The following is a 17,401-nucleotide window of genomic DNA, read 5'->3' on the forward strand; positions in this document are numbered from 1 at the left end:
TTTGAGGGATCAGTGCCAAAAAAATTTGTGTTTATATATTCTACATATTTTTTTTTCTTATAAAGAACTACTCTCTTATTAAGAACTACTCTCTTATAAAGAAGTACTCTCTCAGTATTGGCATTGGCCCAAAAAAGTCAGCTTTGGTTGAGCCGTAGTAGGAACACGTCACAATCATTACAAAAATTGTGTCGCAGTTCAATACCAATTCCTACTTGTTTAAACTTTAATATATGGAGATAAATCAGACGTAATGTATTGGCTATATCTGCAGTGTAATAACATAAACTCCTCTGAAGTTTTTATTCTTATTAACATGGAACCTAAACCTGAGTTTTGTTCAAAAATGCCTTGTAATCAAGTCCAAACTCTTTGCAATTGCAGAGGCATTTATCAGAAAAATGAGGTTTGAAAATGTCTTATGGATACAGACTGCTTATGCAGGTTATTAACTGTGTTCTCCATAATCCACCGGAGTCTGTGTGTGCAGTCTATTGGCTGTGCTCCACATCTATCATATAAACTTCTCTTCAGTCAACCAGTTCATTAATCCATGTTACCGACTGATTGGAGGCTAACAGAGAAATGTGTGCTCCTGTCTGTTTGTCTGTCCGCGGATGCATTTGCGAGCGCGTTCCAGCTTCGTGTCTGGAGGCGTGTGAAGGATCAATATTTTACTCTCACAGTGTGACAGGTGTACACTGCTGGAGAAAGCGGCTGATAGAAACCCTTAGTTAGTGTGAAGCCACCGAGGGGAAATACATATGCATTAGACTACGACTGCTGGGGATATTTACCAGCAGTAACCACACAAACAACAACAGGTAGCAGAGCCTGAAACCAAGACATGTTTAATTCATGCCAGGAGCAGCAGAGCACACTGGCTGTACACCTGTATCAGTGAAATAGCCAGTGCTTATTAGACTGTGTGTGCGCTTGTGTTTGTTTCTACACAGTGATGTGTGTCTGTCAGGCTATCTTGCTGTGTTTGTGTCTGATGTCTGCTTTTATGAATGTGTGAGTGTGTGTGGGAGACTGAGAGAAGGAGAAGAGAGACAGAGACCCCAGGAAGAGATGCTGTCCCTGTATGAGGAAACATTCTCAGTCCATTACCCTGCATGTAGATATAATTAGAGTAAAGCAGGAGTAAGAGCCCGGGCTGCTACAACCATCTGCCAGGTGTATTTCCTCTTTGTAACACAAGTGGACAGATTTGTTTATATTGTAAAGGACCCTACCTCTTTTTTTTCTTGCATGTTTTACCCCATTTATTACATATTGCGTATTTGTATTCTCGCTGACCATGGCCTAAAGAACAGGAGGTTTTTAGATATCTGAATGCTTTTAACAGCCACCAGACGTGTAATACTTGCTTGAGATGGCTAATTTACAACACTAAACACCATGTAGATTTTTTTTCTATGTAGCAGTGCAGTTGAAAGTGAGGAAAGTAATTATTTCTTGAAGATTTCTAAGCTGGTAACAAATGTTAAATAAACTTTTATTTAGTTTTCCCCTGAATCACTGTGCTGTAGTGTAGAGCTGCGTCTAACAATTACTTTCACAATTGATTATTTTGTCTTTAATTTTCGTGATTAATCAATGGGTTGTTTGGTCTATTAAGTGTCAGAAAATGATGAAAATTGTTGATCACTGTTTCCAAAAGCCCTCAGATTTCTTGTTTTGTCCACAAATCAAAGATAATCAGTTTACTGTCACAGAGGAATAAAGAACCTAACAAATATTCACATTTGTGTAGCTGAAATCAGAGAATTGGGACATTTTTTTGTAGAAAATGACTCAAAACCAGTAAAAAGCTATCAAAATGAAATTTAAAGGACCAATATGTAGGATGTAGTGGCCATGAACCTTGCAGAAAATGGGAAAGATCCTCTCTAGAGCCAGTGTTTGTTTTGTCTGTCCTGGGTTATGTTAGAAACATGGCACTGCAACATGGTGGCCTCTGTAGATATAAAGAGCTCATTCTGACGTAACGAAAACACTGATTCTTATTTTCAGGTGATTTTACACTGATGCGCAATTAGTCGACTATACGATTAAACGTCCCCACCCTGGCTAGTCGGCACCAGAAATACCAGTTGTTTGAACTATTTATCAATATTTCATTCATGCACAATGCCAGTTATCTGTTGCCTCTAAGATTTTATGCTATCTGTCAGATAGCAGCCCCTCTCGCCTAGCATGTATGCCCCGATCACCCTGGCAACCCCGGATGTTTATATCAGCAAAGTTGGACAGATGACAGCTCGTAAAATCAGCGCATTTTGGCAGTGTTTTAATCTAGAAAATGGAAATAATGTTGAATGTAGACTGTGACAGAATACGCTGCAAACGGAGTAGCAGTAGCTGCTGGCAATGCTAATGTTAGCCACACTGTGTGGCAGGCTGGCAGCGCTAACGTCAGCTCTGGGTCCTTTACCCGCAGGCACTGTCATCCTCTTCAGTCTGAAAATGTGAAGCATTTAGTGATTGTTGTCATGTTTTGTACATTAATGTGGAAGGTCTGTATTGCATAGCACATAGTAGCATAGTACCATGTGAAAAAGTTGAATCAGGCATGTGGAGAGACTGTATATCATGACTCATATTTCTAAAAACACTGCACATCACGTGTTAGTCAGTCTCAGTTTACACCAGCATCATTGCTATACTGCATATAAAAATAGTGAATAAAATAATTTTTATAGTGAATTTTAGTTTTTCCTGCTCATCAAGCCAGTGGCATAAGGACATAATAAATTGAATAAGATGTTCAGCCAAAATAAATAAAGTCCCTGAAAACTGCACACAGCACAAACGTGAACATTTAAATAGTGAAAAACCCCCGACTGGATATAAAAGTTGTAAATAGAATGAATACAAATTCTATACTTTTTGAAGTGAAATGCTACATCTAGCTGTTCCTGCTCATCAAATAGTGAACAAATAAAAAAGAAACTATAAATATATGTGCTCACCTCTCCTGGCACATAGGTTGTATTCCAACAAGTAACCAGCAAGTGTTTTGAGTTTGAATTTTGACTCTTTGAGGTTGCTGTAGATGGTCAGTGTTGATAGTTGAAGCCAGAGTATCGACTGACTTGATCATGTGAAGTCAGCAGCTATAACTTTGAGACAGTGCAGAGGAAATGTATGCCTTCAAGTTTGAGCATACGTGTAGCTTTACCTTAAGCATGTGAAGTAAAAAGAATGTTTGTTAAAATAATATTACCACAATTGCAATGCTATTTTCCAATAGCGCATCAAGGGAGATTCCCATTATGTGTTAGCAATGAGCTAACAGACCAATTATTCATATACTAATTATTGCTAATTATTCATATACATGAAACATGGATCCAGGAATTAGAATTTTTATGCATGAACCAGAAAATTAATAAATAAATAAATAATCATAATCCTTAAGAAAATATATTTTTTCTCCCGCTACTATTATACTCCATTTCCACCTGATTCTGCAAATAGATCCCTGCAAATTTTACACACTGGACCTACATGTAAACAATAGCCATTCCTAATAAATAAAACATGCTGAGATTTCACGTCAATAAAGCGTACACCCTGGACCTTTAACAGTTGACAACTAATCAATTAATCGACTAATTGTTGCACCTCTACATTAGCAATATTATATCTGGTTTATGTATGGTGAACAGAGTATCCATAACGCTATGATAATAATAGCTTGCTGTGACATTGATATGTCTGTGTTTGCTCCGCCAGCAACATTCAGACCTTCAATTATGCATAATTCTGTGCCCGTATTTACTTTATTGAAGATGAGCTGTCTGTCAAACAGTCACCTCGTGAAAAGGCTACTGGAATGAATATGTCACAGTAACAATGTTTTGACATCTTCAACAATGTCATATCACTAGCGTTTGATAGTGTGAGAGGTGGATTATGTGGTCTGTAAAGACAGAAGCGTTGTATAGTTTGTTTTAATTGTTGTCTCAATAGAGCAGCGTGTGCGGTGCGAGTCTGTAGTGTGTGCAGAGCAGCAGTACTAGTGGCGGGGAACCAGGTTCACTTTTGAGGCATTGTTAGACGCACCAAGGCGTGCTAACGCAATGTCACGCTTGGCTGCAGCTCGCAGTGGCTGGGGTTCACACTGAGGGGCAGAAGACTTGAGGGACATCCAGCTCAGCCCTTTCATACCCTCCACGTCGCCCTTTTTGGTTTTAAGCAGCGAACCACCCCTGACACCCCCACCCCACTCCCTGCTCACTTTGTCATGTACACTTGATTTTAATATGACTCAATCATGTCTATCTAAGCATGGCCGGTGAAACATGCTGACATGTCTTTATGAGTGTGGCCCTTGTGTACACATTTGTGTTTGTGCAAAGACCATTGCCATGTCCAGTACTATTTGATGTTTACTATGGATTTGTTTGTGGGTGACTCATAGAGGCTGACCTATAAATGTCAAGGAACTGCCCCCATTCTCTCTTTTAAACCAGGCTGCTTCTTATCCAGGCTCCACCTACTGTGTTCATAGAGTACCTTTTAGGATGTTTATCACCTTTATTTAGGTTTTATTTTTAACTCGTTTTTTCTGCACATGAAATAAACGGCTAATTATCTCTCAAACATTAAAACAAACAAGTCTCCACTTGTGTAAGCACTGCCCCAAAATCATATTTTTTGGCATTTAAGCCTTTACAAATGAGCCATACTGAAGTGGTGATTGTGAAGGGCTAACACTTTTGGACTGATCATTATTACCACTTGTTAAAATTTCTGCAAAATGCACAGATAGTCAATTTATAATGATATAAAACACAAAAAAGCAGCAAATCAAGGGCTAAAAAATGCCACATCTGGCTAGTATACCTTGCAACTCAGCAGTGAAAAGGGATTAAACGCATTGTTTTTTTCCAGAGCTGATGACAGAAGTGGCTCAGGAGTGAGCCATCTTCCATCTCACCTCTGCTGAGAGTTGCACATGTGCAGTACCAGTCGGACTCTTTCAAGAAAATTGGGTAAAGACAAACTTTAGGAGCTGAAGCGCAAGCATTTCAGTTATCCTGGAAAACAGAGTTTAGTTGGCTGGTGTTAGAGAATGTAGATGAAACTATGTATTTTGCAATTTGCTGCAAGTGTGAGAGGCAAATAAAACGATACCAAAAACTCAAGGTATGATAATACCAAGATAAAAAGTCCACAAGCTATTACAAGGGACTTATTTTGCTGACTTTGGACACGCCTGTGGACCAAATTTTCATTGTGTCCACTGTAATAACCATAAAATATAATGTCAAAAATAAAATAATCTAAATAAAAATCTCCTCCTGTTTCTTTATAGCTGGCTGACATACACTGTAACTGTAGCTGGGAAACACAGGCTTGTTTCATCTGATTTCATGAGAATCCAACCGCCGATCTCCTCGCTGGTGATCTCAATTACTTATGTCGGTCATATAGAGGAATTCGTATGAAATTGTGACTGTTTCATAACAAGTCACAAACTTCGTTTAGTAGCTTTAAAGTGCTTCTTCTTTCCTTCCTTAATAAAATGAAATAAAAGAAGTCAGCCGTGTCCTGAACACTTAAAAAAATTGGCATGGATTGTCTTTGGTAGTGAATGTTTAAATTTTGTATGATTGCAAAACAGTGCTGCAGTCAGTAGCAGTCCTTTTCCATGTAAAATCAAGGTAGATATCATCACAGTCTGGTACAGTATTGAGACATTTTTTTAATTGAAATATTGCAATACTTGATATGCTGTTACAACCCTAGTCTTCATTGTTATTTGATAACGGCTAATAAATGTTTTAAAATGTATTTGAACGAGTAAAAATTGATTTCGAGCAAGTAGACCCTCTCTAACAAAAAAACAAAAAACATTAACATATAACCCTGCAGTCCTCACAATCACAAAGAGCTTTTGGCTTTTTTGCTTCAAAATTGACTCAGATAAATTATCAAAACATTTGTTCATATATTATTTGTTGTGCCACTGATCGATTAATTGTTTTAGCTCTATTTGCTCCCACCCCCGCAACCAGTTTAAACACAACCTTCTGAAATGGGTGCCACTTGGAGCCAGATATTAATGTGGCAGAAAATGATTACAATAGAGGACAAAAGAAAATAATGTCAGTCAAGAACACACAGTGGGACACGTCCCTTCTAAAAGGCTTCCAAATGATGTTGCTTTTCCACTAACACTATGATCCATTCTTCCGTGTTTCAACAAAGATATTTTGAGTTGTTAAATATGGGAGAGGAGAGACAGGAGAGGGGGGAGTCAAATCACAGCTCAACAAAGGAAAACACTTTGATATGCATTAGAGCAGGACAGGCTTCAGTTACCTATAACAGTGCTGGTTTTCACATTACCCACAGGGATTGTTATAGTGCTCTTTCAACAATCCATCCCCATACCTCCTCTATTTTCTCTTCTCCTGTCTCCTTATTGCTCCCTCTCTTTTTTGTACTCCACTCTTTTAGTCTAGTCCAAATTACAATCATTGCCTCCAAATCATGCCACTGTCTTGAGGCTGTTTATTCGGCCCATCTTGTCATCTTCTCCCTCATCATCCCATTCCTTCCACTGCTGTCCTCCTTTCACTCTCCTTTCATTGCTTGTTGCCTCTCCTCGTATTTAATCCTGTCTGTTGTTTTGCTGTGTGACAGAGAAGCTAGACAGACAGCTCTACACACACACACACACACACACACACACACACACACACACACACACACACACACACACACAGAGTTAACTACAACAAACAAGCAAGGGACAAACCTTCAATGACTGGTGTGTTGCCAGGTAATGATCTTTAATTACAGCAAGCCTAATGCACACAGGCAAGCTAACAAGCTGTCTGCTGCCTTTTAGTTTTTACAAGACTCGCTGGGGCACATTGGGGCATCACACACGTTTATGACACCATACATTTTCAACTTTTAAATGTAGCTTTCCTTTCTGCGTGGACAAACACAAACATATTAAATGATGGTTTTCCACATCACAGTTTCATGCTCACACCGACAAAATCACAAGGTTGTTTTGCATCAGTTGTCCGACCTCGGTGGAAATGCACAGCCGTCCATTAGAGGAGAGAAGAGAGGATCTGAGGGTTGTTTGTGGTTTTTTGCTTCTTTTACTCTCCGAACGCCTGTTCAATCTGTTGGTTGAGTCTTTTCCCTGTTACACCTATTTTCCAATCAGTTAAATTGAAAATGCAGTCTGTCAGATTTTGGCCAATCACCAATAGGCGTAGTCATCAAGCCTTTTCATGTGTTATATTAATGGAACTACAGTATAATTTTCTCTCTTCATTGGAAAGTGGGGAACAGACTATGATGACAGGGCGCTTTCGTAGAAGAATGCTCAGCTTACATTTGAAAATCACAATACTAGTCACATATACTTGAATGAAAGGGCCACTTCCAGGAAGATATTTTCTTATCACTAACTATCACTTAAACTACATTTATATGAGACAAAAATTCATATGCCAGCAAAAAAAAAAAAAAAAAAAAATCAACCCAGTTTATTGCAGAGAGTGCCAATTTGTTAACAGGTCATACATAAACCGAAATACCCCATTATTAATGGAGAAGTACAAGGAATGTCGGCTATGTCTTTTTATATGATGCCCATCCGTCATTAGTGAAGGAATTGTAAAATAAAATAAATAACTAATTTCCTTTTATGGACCAAAATTGGTTGTAGTTTCAGTAGTTAACTACAGAAAACATAGTGAAGTAATTTAACTACTTGAATGACTATACAAATATGAATGTAGCTGAGTTACCAGCAAGTTGCTGCAAAATGTAGTTAAACTGATGTAGTTTAATTACATTTAGTTCAGTACTCCCAAACACTGGCTGACATACAGTGAAAATACATTGTTACTCCCCTTTTCTATAGACTTAATATTCACCATGACTTGTGAGGACAGAGAAGATATATCATGTCATAGTTTGAAAAGTAATGAAGAGAAATTATCAGTTGATAAATAAATTAGTCAATCTACTGACAAAAGAGTTAATAGTTTAATCAATAAATTAATTATTTGCTGCATTCCTCATTCAAAATGTTGGTATTTTGCACCAAATTATTCTGTTTCTTCCCTATTTGACCTGATCCTTGTGCAGTAACCTGGTCCCAGATGTTCCAATTGTAGATGCAAGAACCAGGGCAAAGAGACATCATTTGACAGAACATGCACCGAACTGCCAAGCCAGCTAGCTGTGTTGTGATTTATGGCGTGTGTGTTTGATCTTGCTAACTTCAACTTGTTGTGTCAGTCACTCCGCAGAGAGAAAAAATCACTTCACTGTCTGTATTTTTGTGAGTCTGCATGACTACTCTCTTCTTAAAGTGATCAAATACTGCAAACTTCATAAGAGTGGAGAGAAGGGGAGGGAGCGAGAGATGAGAGGAGAGGCTCATCTGCATCTGTATTTGAAGTGGCAAATGCAAATGGACCAAATGATCTGACAAGAGGAAAATGTGAATTCCTCTCTGCAGCTATTTGCAGATAGAAAAAAAACGAAACACTCATTTTTTTTTTTCTATTGGACAGGCCCTTTTACATTCCTACAAAATGCCACTCTATCAGACGTTTAATAAACCACCATGGTTCCATCTCTAAATTCCTGATGATGTTCTCAGACTGTTCAGAGCAGCGATTAGTCTGTTTTGTTTGAGATTTTTCTTGTCTTCTGCTGCAGAAGAACCAGTATCAGTTGCTGGTTAAAAGCCTGTGGGCTGTGAAACTTGCAGTTTAAAGACACATTCTTCAGAAAAAGCTGAGAGACACAACAAGCTCAGTCTGCCAGCTCTTTTATCGTTGTTTTTCAACTGTTATTCTGTTTCAAATCTGCCTTCCAGCAATGTGAAGGACAGCAGCAGAGGACTGTGATAGCCTGGTAGTTTAGCTGAATTGTATTGTGCTCGTGTTTTACTGACACTGGGAAATACCAATCTGCTCTCATGTGTTGACTGTTCTCCAATCTCTTAACAGCTCTTCATGTAGATAAGTTCATTGTCAACGGCAATGGCGGCAGGAAGTGTAGCTTTAACAGGCAGGGAAAGAAGACAGGCGAGCACTGCTGCAGTCCAGACTTACCGAGGCTCCCTGCCTGCCTGCCTGCTAACTTCTCAAAAACTTCAAGAGAGCAAAAGATGGGAGGGGGAGAGAGATGAGTAAAGGCTCATCTGCATCAGTCGAAGCAGCAAATATAAATGGAGCAAATGATCTTACAAGAGGAAATGTGAACTCCTTTCTGCTGCTATTTGCAGATGGAATAAAGGAATACCTCTCACACTCTCTTCTAATATTGGACTGGAACAGTTTTCCAATGAAGTGCTATCACATGGAAGTGTAAGGATGAACAGCTATCATATCGGAAAATCAATACCAGAGTGAGAGATGTTAGACGATACACAGATGCAAACCTAACTTCTATACAAAAACTTGTCAAAAATTGATTAGATTCTATCACTGATGGGGGGAGTCTGCTGTGTGCCACACTCTTAGAAATCCTGACAAAAGAAAAGCTGCATGCAAAACATTCAACTGTTCCTTAAAATCTTAACTGATTCACCAGCTTACTCTTTCAAGAACAATAAATAGTGAAACTGTAACACAACACAAGGACCCAAATCCCAAAGTCTGTACAAAAACTTGTCAGAAAATGTATTAAATTCTATCAGTAATGGAGAAAAAGTCTGTTGTGTGTTACACTGCCACAAATCTTGACAAAAGAAATGCTACATGCAGAACATGCAACAACATCTTAAAATCTTTAACAGTTGCATCACCAGTTTATTCTTTTAAGAACACAGCATAGTACAAAAATAATAAATTGCGAGATGTTACACAATAGATTCAAACCCAAATTCTACACAAAACCATATCAAAAATTGATTAGATTCGATCAGTGGTGGAGAGAAAAAAGGCCACCATGTGTTACACTTCCAGAATCTTGACAAAAGGAATGCTGCATGCAAAACATGCAACAACACCTTAAGATCTGTAACAGTTGCATCACCAAGCTTACTCTTTTAAGGACACAACACACTGCAAGAACAATAAAGTGCTGTCGGAAACAGGAGCAGTCAACCAGACGCAAGCTAACAGCAGAGCTAGTGATACCAATTAATGCTACTTGCCCTGAACTCCTCCTGGTCAAAGGCAATAACTGAAGCAATAAGCTATTTTATTTACAAGGACATGCACCCATTTAGTGTTGTTCAAAGCCCTGGATTTAGATGGATGACAGTGACCCTTAAATCGAGGTAAACCATGCCCAGTTCCAACACAACAGTAAAAAAAAAAAATGTATCTGCTTAGGGACTGTCCAGACTTTTGCCCTTTTTATCACTGATTATTGTTAAAGAGGGGCAATTTTATACATCAGTGTTTGTTTACAGGTCTGAGGGAGTACTAATGCCATGTGAAGCAAAGCTTTTTGTGGCCCCACAGGGCGCTGCTTGAAACCTGATAAATTGCCTAAAGTGATGTCACTTGAGTCAAGCTGGGGACTGCAAGTTTGAAAATGGAGAAATGAGCTTACCAGACCAATGTTGTCCACTCTTCATCTCTGCTCAAGCATCATGGCTTGAGGCTAGATTGCATGCTACTAATGCTGCCAAGCAATCTGAACAAACAGTTGGTTTCTACCCCGGGACAGGAAGAGAAATGTTTAGAATAAAAAAAAAGGACGATATCTTTGGTTCCTTTTTGATCGTTTTTTTCACTGTCCATCATCAGTCTGTCTGTGGTATAAGAGTGCAGGGCCAAATCACTGATGCACCCTTTTAACTATTGATGTTGTAGCAGTTGCTATAATTAAAGATGCACTGATAGATAAATCCAATTCTGTGCTGCTCAAATTTACATGCATGTGCAGCATGATGGTTCATATCCTACGTCAACTGTAACTGATTGCATGATCCAAATGTTAAACTGCCTTCATGAATAGTGTCATGAGAAAATAACGTGGCAGCCAATCCACTTGAGTGCTCTCTCTCCCTCTCTGCTGCGACTGCGAGTCTGCACCACATTTTTCTCATCAATTAAATGTCAATATGACCACCATTCCATTTGTTTTTATTTCATCCTTGCATGACACACACTTCAGTGATGATTGGATCTTCAAGCACTTAGGAAAAAAAATACGGAACGATGGAAACTGCAAATATGCTATTTCTTCTCTTGGAAAAAAAAAAAACAAGAGTTAGAGAAATAAATATATGACGAGATAGAGGAGAGGACATGACAAGTGAGGGCAAGAAAATGTGGGAGACGGGAGGAGAGAAAAGGGGAAAAGAAAGGTGGTGAAGAAGAGAGAAAAGGGAAGGAAGGAAGAGGACAAGACCTTGCAGTAACCAAGAGCACTTTTGGAGAGAATGTTTGTGAATCAAGTCAATTATTCTCATAAAAAAAAGAAAATTAGAATTGGCCAAAATCGTAATCAAAAATATGGGAATCCCCCAAGAAAACTGCAGTTGGTGCAGCTGTAGTTTTTACAGGTCTTTTTGTACTTTAAGTGAATAAAAAGTGAGAAATGCACACTCCTGCCATCACAGCATGTGTTCAATAAAAGACAACGGTTTTGTCTTCGAATTCCGCTGGTTTTCCCCTAAAATCAGTGTCAGCTCTTGGTTAAAGGGGTGCAACCTGTGAGATGGGTCGTGTTTTACATCTCTCAGACGTGTTTTACACCTTAGATGAAGGCAATCGTTGAGAAGCTAGCAAGTCTTCAAAGGAAGGGGCAGCTAGGTGTCACAGGCAGGCAGAATGAGAACTGAACTTGCCAGCACTTTGATCATGTTCGCTACTAAAGGCCAGGGCCCTGTTAGGAAGAAAAGAAATGCATTTTTGGATAAGAGGTCTTATTGAAGTATGTTTTTTTTCAGTGTTTTTGAAGTGCAAATGTATGTATTGATACAGTACTTTGTATTTCTCTCCAGTATGTTGTATTTAAAGGAGAAATCTGTTATATGTTTGCACTGAAGTATTGGTCAGTGCCATAAAAGCATCATAGTTTGATACCCAGCTCTACTCTGTCAACAGCATCAGGACCACGGTTTCTTCTTTTGAGATTTCCATTCTTCATTCATTCATTTCCATACCGTTTTTGTTCACGTGGAGTTCAAATTAATGCTGAATGTTCACTGAAAGAGCACGTGTCTGTGAGTCGTAAGAAATCATTAACAATCTCATAGTAAGAGCAGATATTTATAACGGTTCAATTGAGTAATATGTTAATGGAATTTGACAGGCAGTCGCTGAACTCCAGCTCCACAGTGTGTATTTTTGTAGCGATGCGCTTTTGTTTTCCAGATAATGGGCTTAACTTTACATTGATAGATGTAACAGTTATAAACAGCCGATCAACTAAATAGGATTTCACCCTATTTAATATACAGTCTATAGCTCCAACTCACGATTTGGGCAGCTGTACTCACTTTTGGATGTGCAGTTGTTACATGTTGCTCCTTTAATCAAAGGTGCAGACAGCAGTTAAATGATAAATTCTAAAATAAATGTCAATTCAGAGCTGCAGACTGTTTTGAATTTCACTGATGTTTGATAATACCCACTTGTGTTCTCTTTCTTTCTCTCCAAGAAGACAGTTTAAAATTTCAACACAAGTCTTAAATATTAAAATGCAAATTGCTGACACACAAATGATAATTTTGTCAACGTCAGTGTGAAGCCTCTGAGTGTGTTATTTATAAACGAAATGTGTGTTTGTGGGACACTCGCCATGGTCAACCAGACACAGGCATGGGGGTAGATGACATGTTTTTAGAGGGGAGGAGAGAGTCACAGGACAGGAAAGTGGAGTGCGGTGCCAGAGGATCGACAGTGGGGGAATAATTGTCATCTTTTACAACTGAGACGGCAACAACAGGAAGAGAGAGCAGAAATTGTGAGATAATGAGAGGAGACTTGGACTTTCAGCTGTGGTAAATGTTCAGTCACAGTGGCAAGGCAACACACTCCACTCATTTCATCCTTTTAAAATCCCCCACTGCCTCTTGTTTGCCTAACGAGGTTTTGTGTGCATGTGCCTGTCTGTGTGTGTGTGTGTGTGTGTGTGTGTGTGTGTGTGTGTGTGTGTGTGTGTGTGTGTGTGTGTGTGTGTGTGTGTGTGTGTGTGTGTGTGTGTGATCGTTGGCTTTCTTTGCTTAATTTTGCAGTCAGTTCCTTCTTGTCTGCTCTCTTTCCTCCTTTTATCCTTATTTATTTGTCAGAGGTTGTGTTCAGGGACGTTCCTTGTCATTCGTCAGCGCAGCCCATAAAACACACTGTCATGACTGACTGGCCACGCTCCAAACTCATTACCGATTGGCTGACAGAGCGGGTCGCTCTGTTCTGCTCTGCTGTGTTTGACTCCTGTTTGCCAGACATTTAATGCTCAGGAAACTTTAAATGCGGTGGTGTCTTTCCTCACGCCACTCCTCTCAGCCTCTCGCTCAAGGTCACATGAATATGGATTTACCCTCTCCTTCCAGCACACACATACTGATGATGAAGTCTAAGATCTACTCAGAGGGATTATAATTCAGAACGTAGGTCTGATCTGGGCCGTCGCTCTGTTCCACTGTCTGTCTGGGGTGTGTGTTTTAAGTCGGAAAACCAGAGGGGAGGGCGGTGAGGCTGAGGAGAGAAGGAGAGCGGCGGAAATAAGAAAGATGAAGAGGACTACTGCAGGAGAAGAGAGCCGAGATGAAGAGCAGGGGAAGGAGAATGGATGATAATGGTGGAATCAGGGGAGGTGGAGCCGGGTGGGAGGGTGTCATGTGAGAGAAAAGGGAAAGAGACTGGGAGATTGGAAAAGGGCGATGTACAGTGTTATTGAGTTTCTGTTGCGGTTGATCAGCCATATCCATTTCATCATATCGAGTCTGCTGCACGCCACAGTCTGCTGCAGAAAATTTGTCCTCATCAGTGTTTGTATACACGATGTGCGCTTCCATGGTGTGTGTTTGAGTGTGTATTCATCCAGACTGACAGTGTGTACACTGAGCTCATGTGTATATATGCACCTTTGCTTTGTTTTGCATGTGCTTACTAAAGTGTATCTTGTTATTGTCTGATGATTTCTGTTATTCAATCATTTTGTATTCACTTGCTTGCTTTTTTAACCTCTCTCTTTGTTGCTTTTGTACAGCTCTTATTCTAAAAAAGAATGGAACAGAATGGAATGATTTGCAAAACCTTTTCAACGTGTATTAGACTGAATACAGTACACAGACAACATATTTAAATTTGAAACTGATTACCTCTTTGTTTTATTGTAAAGACACACTCATTCTGAATTTGATTTCAGCTGCACGTTACAAAGATGTAAAAGGGCATTGAGAAAGTTGTGGAATGATCAAAAACACGTTTGGACCAATCCACAGATAACCAGGTTAACTGATAACAGGTGACAGTGTCATTATTTAATATTATAGCGGTATCCTCAAAAGGCTCAGTCGTTTACAAAGAATGGAGCGAGGTTAAGACTCTACCATGAAAAGCGATACTCATATATAAACAATGGCCAGCAACACTGCTGATTTCTCTAAGCCTGAGCTCATCTGAGATGGACTAGAAAGTGGAAAAGTGTGCTGTGGCCTGACGTGTCCACATTTCAAATTAGAAAGAGTTTTGGAGAAACACATGCTGCCATGCAGACATCTTTTTTAGACACTGCTTATTGCTGCTTGTTACAACAGCGTGGCTTCGTAGCGAAGGAGTTCAGGTACTAGACTGGCTTGACTGCAGTCCAGACTTGTCTCCCACTGAAAATGTGTGGTGCATTATGAAGCAAAAAATATGACAACAGAGACCCTGAACTGTTGAGCACCTGAAGTTGTATTTCAAGCAAGAAGGAGAAAGAATCTCCCTTTCAAGACTCCAACAATTAGTTTTCTCAGTTACCAAAACACTGGTAGAGTGCTGTTAAAGTGCTTTTAAAAGAAAAGATGATGTAACAGTGGTAAACATGACTTTGTCACGACAGTTTTGGAACGTGGTGCAGGCATCAAATTCAGAAAAAGCCTGTACTTACAAAAAGAAATAGTTTATCAGTTTAACCATTTAATATATTGTCTTTGTACCGTATTCAGTCAAATACAAATTCTGTTTTTATTTACAGTTTGCAGTGTCCCAATTCTTTTTGAATCAGGGTTGTAATTTAATCTGTAATCTGAATAACCTCTTGCTTCTATTTGTTTAACGAGTCATTTGGGCATCAACTTCTTCTCCCTGTCCTCTCTTGCTCTCACAGTTGTGCTCACTGCTTTGTTTCTCTGTTTTCCACTCACAGAAAACAACAAGGCACCTTTACAAAGGTCTCGCTCTCGGCAGAATATAAATGCGGCTTCAGCGGTGGTGAAAGCTCCCCCTGCCAAGGAGGCCCTTAACGAGTCTGAAGGCCATCCGTCTGAGGGCCGGTCCAAGGTTGCCGCGTGTTCGGAGTCGGGCCGTAGGTACAGGAACCCCCCGGGTCACAGCTGCTGGCTGGACAGAGAGAGGGTGGTGGAGAGGGAGGCGGTAAAACCAACTGAGAAAGAGGTGCAGGTTGAAGCTGAGCCGCCGGCCTTCCAGCCGACCTCCACTGTTGCTGCGGTCAGCAGCTGCAGCACCAATGGAGAGGCAGATGTAGAGGCTCTCCTGGCCAAACTCAGGGCCTTGTGAGGTTCATTTTCGCATCATTTATCCCTGAAAGTACGTATATAAACAGCATAACATGCACATCTTAACGTGCTCTGAATGTAATCTACAAGATTTTCAAATTTTGTGAACAAGCAGAAAAATTTGTTTTTAAAGATAAAGTTCTGTCAGGTATGAACATGTGTATTAAATAAGGAAACGAAAACATTCCTAAAGCTTCATAAAAAAATTAAAGCTTTTAACAGTTGATGGTACAGGCATAAAAATCATTTTCTAGAGTAGACTTCAGGAATGTACAACTTCGGCCTAGAAAATGTCCTCGGAGGTCATTTCATTAACTGATTAACAAAAATTGTGATTCAGTGGAAATACTTCTAACATATCTTAGTGTCATACATTACAGTTCAAAAGAGAAAATACATTTAGCACAAGGTCTACTTGTTACTTTTAAGTGCACTACTATAAACATTTGGCTATCAATTAAATATCCAGTATATATGCAATGTTGTTGAGCACTTTCTTTGTTATCCAAATTAAGGAATTATATCACATTTCCCTTCACTTTGACATCTCCTGTAATTTTCTCTACTGTAACTTTTATTTTACACCTTCATCATACTATTACTCTTATTTTAGTTTTTAATTACTCATTATTCATATGCATGTCATTAGTCATGTACAAGTAAAAGTACAATTCAACTTTTGGTATTTAATTATTTTTCTGTTTCTCCTTTGAGTCTTTTTCATTCCTTGTGAGGTGAGTGTCTTTTATATTCAAAGCATTGTTTGAATGTTTGTATTTTCTACATAAATATTATCTGTAATCTATAAAATTATAAATATATATATATATAGACACACAAAGGATCAATATGTACGACTTATGGCATATGATTGTACTTTCACAGGTTATTAGATGTCATTTGACAGGTTGGTTTTGGTAGTGCTAGACTGTTTTGTCTATGTGTCACTGCTAGTGAGAACATTTATACGCAGTAAGAACAAGTCTGCAACAGTGTCTAAGAGAATTATTATGCAGCTAGAAGTTAACCCGAATTGATGCTGTTTTTCTTTTCCTACATTCCCACTGAAATCACTCATATCTTAAGCAATTTGTTGTATCCTTATTCTTTATTATACTTTTATAGACCCATTTACAATAAAATGAAGCAAAAAAAAGTTTTGTCTTGTTCATTAATCACAAAAGTTTAAAATGGCTGCAAATAATACATGTTAATGTGTTTTTTAAGATATTTTTGGTCCTTTTTTCCTTTATTTGATAGGACAGCTTTAGGCAGACAGAGGATGGTGGAGACGCACACCACTGGCTGGAATCGAACCTGTGGCCCCTGCTGAGAACATGGGGTGCACAGTTTATCAGCTGAGCTACCCGGGGGCCCCCATACATGTCAGTGTTTGTTTGTGTGTTTGTCTTTACTTTAACCTTTACCAAATTACTGAGCAGAAATGCAGATCACATAAAATAATTGTCATTGATCAAATACAAAGGCAGACAGAATCATCTAAACACGTTACAACTTTATAGGCATACTGTGCAGGATATGCAGGCATGCTTATGACATGTTGGAGGAATGTAGGTTTTCTCATATTTTGTTCAGCACACTTCAGGATGTCAGCTTTTAGGCTGTGGTATGTAGCCTTCAGCCGATAACAACGCGCAGATTGTGAGACTGGGACTCTATAAAAAAGTAGTGACCAGTGGTTACATCGCTGTCTCC

At 39.2% G+C, this 17,401-nt stretch overlaps 1 protein-coding gene across 4 annotated transcripts in view; it reads left to right on the top strand.

Annotated features, from left to right (window-relative positions):
- The window catches only part of LOC146332762 (protein diaphanous homolog 3-like), a 225,916-nt gene extending 209,960 nt beyond the window's left edge, over nt 1-15,956 (top strand). For all 4 annotated transcript variants that reach the window (XM_084715020.1, XM_084715038.1, XM_084715028.1 and 1 more), the window contains one exon: nt 15,316-15,956. In XM_084715020.1, coding sequence (XP_084571146.1) covers nt 15,316-15,686 — 371 coding nt within the window. In that variant the 3' untranslated portion in view covers nt 15,687-15,956. The remainder of the gene's footprint in view (nt 1-15,315) is intronic.
- Nucleotides 15,957-17,401: the final 1,445 nt, after the last annotated feature.

The sequence above is a fragment of the Lutjanus erythropterus genome, chromosome 1, assembly GCF_056507025.1.
Source record: "Lutjanus erythropterus isolate fLutEry1 chromosome 1, fLutEry1.hap2, whole genome shotgun sequence".
NCBI lineage: Eukaryota > Metazoa > Chordata > Actinopteri > Lutjaniformes > Lutjanidae > Lutjanus > Lutjanus erythropterus.